Source organism: Gastrolobium bilobum, unplaced genomic scaffold (genome assembly GCF_033153095.1).
Source record: "Gastrolobium bilobum isolate Gb01-03AN ecotype WA unplaced genomic scaffold, APGP_CSIRO_Gbil_v1 utg24242, whole genome shotgun sequence".
In the NCBI taxonomy this organism is placed as follows: Eukaryota; Viridiplantae; Streptophyta; class Magnoliopsida; order Fabales; family Fabaceae; genus Gastrolobium; species Gastrolobium bilobum.
Genome location: NW_026900138.1, coordinates 65,230 through 75,969, shown reverse-complemented (window position 1 = coordinate 75,969; position 10,740 = coordinate 65,230). Strand labels below are relative to the sequence as shown.

General features: G+C 33.0%; 1 protein-coding gene across 1 annotated transcript; it reads left to right on the top strand.

The window, feature by feature from the left end:
• Positions 1-216: 216 nt before the first annotated feature.
• On the top strand, positions 217-5,913 carry LOC133295479 (serine carboxypeptidase-like 20). The gene is made up of 14 exons (XM_061494318.1): positions 217-356; positions 1,327-1,472; positions 2,014-2,090; positions 2,253-2,375; positions 2,475-2,577; positions 2,659-2,696; positions 2,770-2,871; positions 3,212-3,292; positions 3,383-3,625; positions 4,058-4,123; positions 4,202-4,323; positions 5,212-5,325; positions 5,620-5,665; positions 5,749-5,913. Exons 1-14 carry the CDS (start codon positions 217-219, stop codon positions 5,830-5,832), a joined length of 1,485 nt encoding a protein of 494 aa, XP_061350302.1. The 3' UTR covers positions 5,833-5,913.
• Positions 5,914-10,740: the final 4,827 nt, after the last annotated feature.

Sequence of the window (10,740 nt, the reverse complement as noted above, 5' to 3'; positions counted from 1 at the left end):
TATATTAAATGTTAAGCTTTCATGGAACTTTGACTTTGATATCTCAATTCCCTCTATTCCTCATCTGGTTCTATCTCTGCTTTTAAGTTAAAAGTAGAAAAAGGTAGAACCATCATTGTATAATTATATATTCAGAATCTTTCAACTATAAAATGGTATCAAGTTGTCACTGTCTTGATAAACAATTCTTTTTTATTTTAGGAGTGAGGTCCCTAGATGGCTAAAATGTTCTACTTCTACTTTATCTTAATCCACATTTCTTTGAGCTTTGTGCTGACCCAATCAGCACCTGAAAAGTCTCTTATAACCAATGTTCCAGGCTTCAATGGCACTCTACCTTCCAGGCACTATGCTGGGTATGCTATTTCTATATCCAATTCCACTTCAATTCTTATTCCTGCAATTGCTATTTAGTTTGTCCTTAAACAAATTCTGCCTTTTTATTTTTAATTTGTTTTTGTTATTTTGTCTTTGTAACCAAGGTTCGAATCCAGAAAATAATTTTTGTGTTAATAAGATTGCGTATAAGAATTGTTGTCACCCATCCTAATCGAATTTAATAAGAAGTGACTTTTTTATGTTGAGTATAAAAAAAAATCACTTTGCACTAAACCTGACCAATGAGAAAAGGGACGAGGAAAATCCTTATTACCTTTATATATTGTTATGTTGAGCTCATATGCACGGACACGTAAATTTTTTTAAAATTTGTGTGTCGGACGCATGTCCGACACGGACACGCTCCGACTCGCAGTCAATATTTGGGGACACGCGGTCAACTCTTCGACACTTTCCGACACGCGGTCAATATTTGGGGACACGCGGTCTACATTTGAGGACACGCTCGGACACGTTTTTTTTTTTTTTAATCTTAATTTTATTTTGTTAACTAAATATAAAAGAAATAATTTATAAATTAATTTTTTTCTGTTATAAAATTTGACATTAAAAATTAACAAAGTACGAAAAAATTATTTATATTTATATTTATATTATGGAATTTAAATATTTGATTGGTTATATGACTTATATGTATTAAATATAAATTATATTATATATATTAAAAATTTTATTTAATATCAAAACGTGTCACAACGTGTGGATATTTTTTAGAATTAACGTGTTGGCGTATCGTGTCTTGTGTCCGTGTCCGTGCATCATATTATACTATATCTAATTATCTATGCAATTTCTGCACTGGCTATATCAAATTCTGGTTTTTGTTCTTTATTTTTTTACTTATCTTGTTTCATATGCATTGACACATTACCTAATGGAAGAATTGCAAGATTTCTGATTCAATGGTCTTGGTTTTTGACATTTCAGGTATGTGACTGTGGATGAAAGTCATGGAAGGGACTTGTATTACTACTTCGTTGTATCTGAAGGTAAACCATCTAAGGACCCAGTGGTTCTATGGCTTAATGGTGGACCAGGGTGCTCTAGCTTCGATGGCTTTGTATATGAGCATGGTAAGGGTAACTAGTCAATTTTCACTTTTGCCATTTTGGTTTTGATACATTTTAGGTTGAAGAAGATCGAAATGTAATCGCAAATGGTTTGTGATTGCTTACAATGTTAATCTCTTTCTTATTCATTTTTCCCCATTATTCAAATTTATTTCATTTGAAGTAGTGGTAAAACTGCTGGTTTGTGTCTAAAGGGTCATGTAGATTTAAATCCAAAAAACTAACAGTTTTTTTGCAAATATTTAAAGGTAAGACTGAGTATAAGGATTGTCTTCACCCCACCCTCACTATTTGAGGTTTTGTGAGGAGTGATTTTATTCAAATTTATTTCGCTACCCCAACTAATTTGGGAAAAAAGAGGTGATGTTGATTCAAATTTATTTCGTTTGCTATGACTTGGTCTACTCATTAGACTTCTTCCAAACATAGTTCTGTTGCTTGTGGTTTCTTGACCCTGAGTTCTCATTAATTCTTCAAGATTGAATGGTTTTATTTTTATTGATCTCATTTATAAATCATGTGGCTTATTCTTCATGTGTTTCAGGTCCTTTTAATTTTGAAAAACCAAAGACTAAGGGAACCCTGCCAAGGTTGCAACTCAATCCATACAGCTGGTCAAAGGTATCAACTTACAAACTGTGTTGAATCTAGAAAGGGATTTTTTTTTTGTCTCTGGGGAAAGAGAAAAATGATTAATTCCCCAAGTGAAGTTTTGGGATTAATCAATGATTGTGTCTTGTTTTGATCAGTGTGTATAAGATTCTACTTTGATTTGCATTATAGGTTTCCAACATTATATATTTGGATTCTCCTGCTGGAGTGGGGTTTTCATACTCAAAGAATGAATCTGATTACACTACTGGAGATGTAAAGACAGCCTCTGATACACATGCTTTTCTCCTCAAGGTAGTTAAGGAAACAAATGGAAACTTTTGACATAAATAATTGAATCAAGAAATCCTTATTCTTACCATATTGCTTTTGCCTTATTCTTGAACAAACCAGTGGTTTGAACTATACCCTGAGTTCCTTCCCAACCCACTCTTCATTTCTGGAGAGTCCTATGCTGGAGTTTATGTGCCTACTCTTGCTGATGAAATAGTCAAAGGTAAAACAAGTCGTGTCATGAAAGTGTTGAATTGAATGTGTTAGAATCAAACGTATGATTCAGTTTCTTGATCTTCCACAGGAATTGAAGCTAACACAACGCCCAAACTAAATTTCAAGGTATTTTATCTTTAAGGGGTCACATTATGTTTTCAAATCAGTTGCCACAATCTGAAATCATTTCAATATGCAGGGTTACATGGTTGGAAATGCTGTTACAGATGAAGAATTTGATGGCAATGCTATTGTTCCATTTGCATATGGGATGGGTCTTATCAGTGATGAACTGTTTGGGGTAAAAATAAAACCCTTAATTGTATAGCAAGGTCTTAGTTACACATCATTATCATCTTAGTGGACTAATTAATAGCTTGTATTTTACTTTTTTTTATGAAGTATGTAAAATAGTTTACACTTTCTAAAAAGTTTTAAATTGTGGACCGCATCATGTTAGTTACACTTTCTTCAATGTTGATCCATTTTTGAACCATTGCTGATAATTGGTAGAAATTGTGTCTTGAGTAAATATGCTTTAGTTAGCAGAATGTATATGCTGCAGCCTCTACTTAAAACACTTTGCTATAAGTTTGTCAGCTTTTTAACATGTTTCATGTAATCAATGGTATATGCTGCAGGAGATCACAAAACAATGCAGTGGGAAATTCTATGATCCAGTCAACGCAAAGTGCAAAGAAATGTTGTCAAAATTTGATGGGGTGATTTAATTATAGGATAGTCCTGACATGAAACAAAAACAACCTTAAGAGATATGAGCCACTCATTGGTGATTTTGTTTTACTTCACAGGACGTTGGTGGGGTAAACATATATGACATTCTGGAACCATGCTATCATGATGAAGAGACAGAAAAGAATAAAAGCTCCTATCATAAGTTGCCAATCAGCTTTAGGCAATTGGGTAAAACTGATAGACCTATGCCTGTGAGAAAAAGAATGTTTGGTCGTGCTTGGCCCTTAAGAGCTCCTGTGAAAGATGGAATTGTACCAACTTGGCCACAACTAAGCAATGACCCCTCTGTTCCATGCACTGTAGGTTACTTTACTTTGGTACTTTATTTCTTTACCATTCATATTTTTACTTCCGGCTTCTCCATTGATTTTAGTTTTTTGCTTAATTATTGGATATAATTTTGATGATAAGACTTCTATAAAATGAACTTATTTTTAAAGTAAGCGCATATGGATATACATATATACACTTCAGAATTACTGATTTCATTTATCTTAAATGAAACTACAAAAGCTAATAGTTACATGATAAAATGATGAAAACAGTGCTGAAAGGGAGATTCTGCTCAAGATAATGAGAAAAACTTGACTCATAAAATGATATAAACTAATGAAAATATTTAAACATCTTCTATCTGAGAAATACATGATAAAATTGCAGTTATTCTTGTTATTGATATTGTTGCATTGCCTCTACATTGGATGTTTAAGTAACAAAATCTAACGTTATAGGATGATGAGGTTGCAACCTTATGGCTGAACAATCCTGAGGTCAGGAGAGCAATCCACACAGTAGAGGTAAGGTTTCTTAGCAAAATACTGTGATGTGGCCTGTGGATATCAAAGCACTAAATTGTGATCTTTGTTCCACAACAGAAAAATGTGGTCAGTGATTGGCAATTATGTACCGACCAAATTGAATACAATCATGATACTGGGAGCATGATCAAGTACCATGAGAAGCTAACTTCCAAAGGATATCGAGCACTTATATACAGGTGAATTTCAAACTTGAAGGCATTTCTTTACATTTATGAAAGCAAAATGAGTTTGATGCCATTAGAACTCCACAAATTAGTTTAGCTTGGACGAGAGTAGTACCAAGATGATGATTTTATTATATCTTTCAATAGTTTTATTTGAGAAGAAAGAATCTATCATTATTTTCATCAATGCAACAGTCCTTGATCTTGTTGGTGACTTGACAACTGAAAGAAAGTACATTATGTGAACATGTTTTAATATAGCTACAGGACAGTGTGAAATTTTTAGTTTTATATTTGTTTGTTGGGTATGGAGCTTTCAACAATTCTGGTTCTACTTTATTTTACCATGCTATATGTATGTTCTATTAAGTATTTTCTTTTCTTTGATTTTTGAGTCTTCTAGAAGAAATTCTTAGGTATACAATATAAATTATGTTAGATAACAACGGGTGTCTGGAATCCTAATGGACACGGGTAATCTGATTTCGGGTTTATGGCTCTCCACTCTCCTCGGAAATTGCTTCTCTCGAAATTCGAACCAACTATTCTTTTAACAGGTCAAATATTGGGGTCTATGCGTCTAACTAGGTCGCAACTTGACCAACAACTATTTGTTACATAGTTTAACATTTTGAATTTCATTGCCATTGCAAAACTGTCAGATTCTAGTGCATTTAAGGGATTGATTATTTATTGCTGAACTTGCTTCATAGTTTATACTATATCCACACAAGGATCACCCCAATTAAAGTTGTTTACAAAAAGTTTGCGGGATCACCATAATTCTAGTTCTTTGCACAGCAATTTGTTACTGTAATTGCTATTATCTTTGATGATTCAAAGGCTTCAAGTTATGTTATATTCTTTTTGGTTGTTCCTAAAGCTTCATGTTTTTGGCAGTGGTGATCATGACATGTGTGTCCCATTTACTGGAAGCCGAGCATGGACTAGTTCACTTGGATACAAGATTGTTGATGAATGGAGACCTTGGTCAATCAATGATCAAGTTGCTGGGTACTTCTAATGCTATTTCCTCCTTATCCTACTTAATGAATTTTCAAATATTATAATCCATTAAATGGATTCACCTTTTGGGAGATTCGGGTGCTTAATTTCCTTAAATGGTTTTAAAATCCAATTAAAAGATCTTCTTCAAGCATTTACAGTATGAAGCAACTCTTTTCATGAGGATCATCCCATTACTAGGACATAATTTTCTAGTATTGGTTCTATGATAAATGTATCACTACTAGTGTATATGCTCTAATCGTGACTAGAGGTTGAGTTGGTTTTGTTTATTGGTTGCAGGTATATACAAGGATATGAAAAAAATCTTACTTTTCTCACGATAAAGGTATGTACATGAAAATGTTCTAGTTCTATTAAATTACCATAAGATTGTTTTGGTTTTGATACTATTAAATAATATTGGTGCAGGGAGCTGGGCATACTGTTCCAGAATATAAACCACAGGAGGCATTGTATTTTTACCAACGTTTTATGGCTGGACTGCCTCTATAAGAAACAAAGACACAGAAAGACGGAGACTCATACTGCTGCGGATTCTCTTTGTACTTCATTAAGCAGTTCAAAAGTGTATGAAGAAGACAAATTTTATTAATAAAATTTTCTATTTTAATTTATTAGAAGTGGCTTTTCTTTCTACTTTCGTGTTTGTTTGGCATGTCTTAATTTTTAGCTCCTATTCTCAAATATATTTTTATAAAAGCATTTTGTATAATGAAGAAAAAAAATTAAAAGTTAAAAGCTCCCAAGAAGAGCTTTTTTAAAGATGTATGTCAACTTTTTGGAATCCTCATTTATTTTACATTTTTATCATTATTTTAAATTTGTATTTATAAATTGGGATTATCATTTCTCAAGTTGTTGGACATCCAGCCAGAAATTATAATCATACATAGGTAGGTAAAAGTATTAAATGCGAGAAATAAATGAAAATCAAAGATCAGGATTATTAATTGGACGTCCAGTAACTTGAGAAATGTTTTTTCTTTATAAATTTTATCTTTTACCCTAATAATCCATCCTAATAGCAAATTATTTTATCTTTCTTACTTCAAAAGCATCAGAATATCTTTATATAATCATCAAATAACTTTTAGCTTTATTTTTTAAGTTTTTTTTTTTTAACTTTAACTTAAAAATAATTGTTAACTTAAAAGGAAAAGACATAACAAACAGGTTCCACAGTGACTTTGCTTTCTACTTTGCTTATTCTCTTTTCAAACCATATCTAAATCTCCTTTGCGACAAAACGTACATTCGAATTTAAATAAAAAAATGACATAAAAATATATGCATGGAAGTGTTATACTTACTATTATTTTAGATTTATCACTTTTATTATTTGTTTGATTATTGTTCGATCAATTTGAAAAAGAGAAAAAATTCAAATTTCAAATTAATATAATATTAACCAAATAAGAGTGATAAGTCTAAAATGATAATAACTAGTAAGTATTGTAGCATCTCGAGCGCTGACGAGGGCGGTGAGTGATCGCCGGTGCGAAAGGGCATGGACAATGAGCGGCTCCTAACAGGCTTCCAGCGGGGAGTTACATGCATGAATGAATCGAATCGACACCCGAAAGAGAGGGATTCCAAAGACTGTGCAGGTGTGAGACTGCACAGTTTGGGATAACTTATAAGAATTAATTGATACTACATATACTAACAAGATGCATATACTTTTCAGTAGCCTGGAACGGAAGAACTCCACAGTTAAGCGTGCTTGACTTGGAGCAATTCTGGGATGAGTGACCTACTTAGAAGTTTTCCTGGGAAGTGTGCGAGTGAGGAAAAAGTACACTGAAAAATCTCGTGTTCGTATGTGGGATAGTCATTGATTCTTGAAGTGGCCAGGTTATAACAAGTGGTATCAGAGCATGGCCTTTCTTCCAGTACGGTGTGGTTCGAGGACGAACCAGGCGGAAGCTGGTGGACATGTAACATCCCGAGCACTGACGAGGGCGGGGAGTGATCGCCGGTGCGAATGGGCATGGACAAGGAGCGCCTTCTAACAGGCTTCCAGTGGGAGGTTACATGCATGAATGAATCGAATCGACACCCGAAAGAGAAGGATTCCAAAGACTGTGCAGGTGTGAGACTGCACAGTTTGAGATAGCTTATAAGAATTAATTGAAACTACCTATACTAACAAGATGCATCTACTTTTCAATAGCCCAGAACTGAAGAACTCCACAGTTAAGCGTGCTTGACTTGGAGCAATTCTGGGATGAGTGACCTCCCGAGAAGTTTTCCCGGGAAGTGTACGAGTGAGGAAAAAGCACACTGAAAAGTCTCGTGTTAGTATGTAGGAATAGTCATTGATTCTTGAAGCGGCCAGGTTATAACAAGTATAATCTTTTTTTACATAATAAAAAAAATTAATGTTTCTTTTTTTGTTCACACTCACTTGTCCCACAAAAAAAAATCTCATACTAAAGCAGAAACATTTTTCTCATAAAAAAATTAATAACACTTATAACCAATATAATAAAAATTGAATCCAACAAGCCAATCAATTTGACCGTAAACCAAATAACTACTGTTAATCAAATAACTTCCGGTCCGATTAAATTTATTGGATTGGACTGTTGAGCATTGAATTAGTCGTGACCACCTATGATGCACGGACACGGGACACGACACGACACGCCGACACGTTAATTCTAAAAATTGTCATATTTTGACACGTTGAGACACGTTTTGATATTAAATAAATTTTTTAATATATATAATATAATTTATATTTAATACCTATAAGAGTCCATAATAAGTCATATAACCAATCAAATATTTAAATTTCATAACATAAATATAAATAATTTTTCGTACTTTGTTAATTTTTCATGTCAAATTTCATAACAGAAAAAAATTTATAAATTATTTCTTTTATATTTAGTTAACAAAATAAAATTAAGATTAAAAAAAAAAACGTGTCCGAGCGTGTCCGAGCGTTCACCGCGTGTCAGAAAAAGTTGACTGCGTGTCGGAAAAACGTGTCGGAGAGTTGACCGCATGTCCCCAAATGTTGACCGCGTGTCGGAGCGTGTCCGTGTCGGACACGTGTCTGACACGCAAATTTTTCTTTAACGAGTGTGTCTGTGCTTTGAAGGTGACCACAATGAACAAAGTTGGTAGATTACTCGAAATTTATATAGAAGTTTTGAAAATTTTCCATGTTGCTAGCTAGGATGACAAGAATGAGTCAACTCCTCGGGTTAGTTCGTAACTTGTATAAAATAAGTTGACTTGGATTGATAAAAATGAGCTGACAACTTGAATCAGTCCGACACGAGCCAGCTCTAAAAAAATCAAGTCAACTCGTGGGTAAAACGAGTCAACTACGAGGTTATCCTTTTTTTTTATTAAAAAAATATAAAAGAATAATAAGGGGCCAAATCTATTCAAAGAAAATAGAAATTTTTTTATGTAAGTTTATGTTTAGAAATTTTAATTATTTTATATCATATTCATTTTTTCAAGCTTTAATATATATTTTTATCTTTCTTCAATTATCATGTTTTTCTAAAAAAAATTAGATTATTTTTTTCGAGCCAACCTGCGAGCCAACCCTAACTGGCTTGGGTTGGGTTGGATTTTCTGGTTCATTTTTTTTTGAGTCAACCCTAACCTGACTCGTTTTTTTCGGATTGCAAACAAGTTGGATCGGATCGAGCCAAGTTGTCCTGTTTCGCCATCCCTACTGCCAACTATTATATCACAATAACTTAATAGGTGATATATATATATAAGAAAAAATGTTTCTTGTGTAACAGGAGATATTTCTGACTTCTGTAATCCCATAATGACGTCGTTTAGGATTTAGAATTAAAAATACAGGGTATTTTTAAAAATTTACATTCCTTTTTATATCATGAATTTTTCTAAAATATCCTTTATTTTAATCTTTAACCCAAAACATCATCGTTTTAGAGTTGAAGGATATATATATATATATATATATATATATATATATATATATATATATATATTTCCTATTCAAAGTTAAAATAAAAAGATTAAAACGTAGTTTAAAGATTAATTTCTTCACATAAGTTCATAGTCATAAACAATTGTGGCCCACACAGATATGATGCCAAAAAAACTAGTGTTAAACTCAGTGGCTCGCAGACCTAAAGTCATCAACACTGCATATAATGGGGGAATTTCATACTTCTACATCAATAGTTTACACCCAAAAGGATGATAGGAACAGAAATCCTCCAAAAGTCATTTACAACAGCATATCTAAGTAAATATATAGAGGCGTAGAAGTGTTGTGGTCCTCGTAAATCAGAATCAACATCTCCCACCCTAGTCCATATAAATAGATCCAATCCATGTTTGCTAGTCTAGAAGTGTTAAGCAAATCACACAGGTGAGAATTATTCTCAGTAACTTTAAGAGTTTTTGAACTATAACATTTTCAGCCACATTTACGTGGAAAATACCTTCTCATGCAAAATAATTTAATACACTAAATTAATTTATTTGCATAAGAAACAAATACAATTAATTACTTGGATAATATTAAAAAAATTTAACTATGCCTAACTTTTGAGGGCTCTAACTGTAAGAGACATATACTTGGCGTTACGTTAGAAATAAAAGTAGGGCATCCCTCACTATATAGTATGTTGTACCCAATCGAAAAGGGTCAGTGTTACGTCATAAATGTTTACTTAATATTACCTTTTTTTTTTATCATGTGTCATGCTTTGCAAAGAGTATTTCAGCATGAATAATTATTTTAAATTTATTATGAACACCCTAATTATTTAACCACCTTTAGGGCTGAAAAGAAAAGATGGCTAAACAATTACACAAGGGGGTGAATTGTGTGTTATTTCTTTTTTCTTTTTTTGGAAATATTCCAATCGGTTAATCGCTTTGCAATTAGTCCGTTTCGGGGTAGATCCAGGATTAAGGCTTTAAACCCCTCCCAAAGGTGGTACTGGGGAGGATTGAACACATGCTCTCACCCCCACCTTCTTAGCTCCCATGCCCCAACTGAGCTACCATCATTTGGTATTGTGTGTTATTTCTAATGCAAGAAACAATTAAAAACACAACACTTTAACAAGAATTTCAACCAAAAAGAATTCAAACGGAATATAAACCTTTTTCCCAATATAAAACAGAATTAAAACAATTCTAATAACACAAATTCATAGGCAATACAACAAAATCAAAATTGAATGGGAAAATATAGAAAATCAATGTTTATAGCAACCCTTTTTCAAGAAATAATGCAAGATAAAATTTAAACACAAAACATATGATTCCCAACCCTTATACAGATTCAATATAACATATACAAAGAATCAAAACGAAATTATTTGATCAAAATCAAAAGAGAAAAGGGTTTAGGAAAAATCAAACTGAGATATATCATGACTGAGG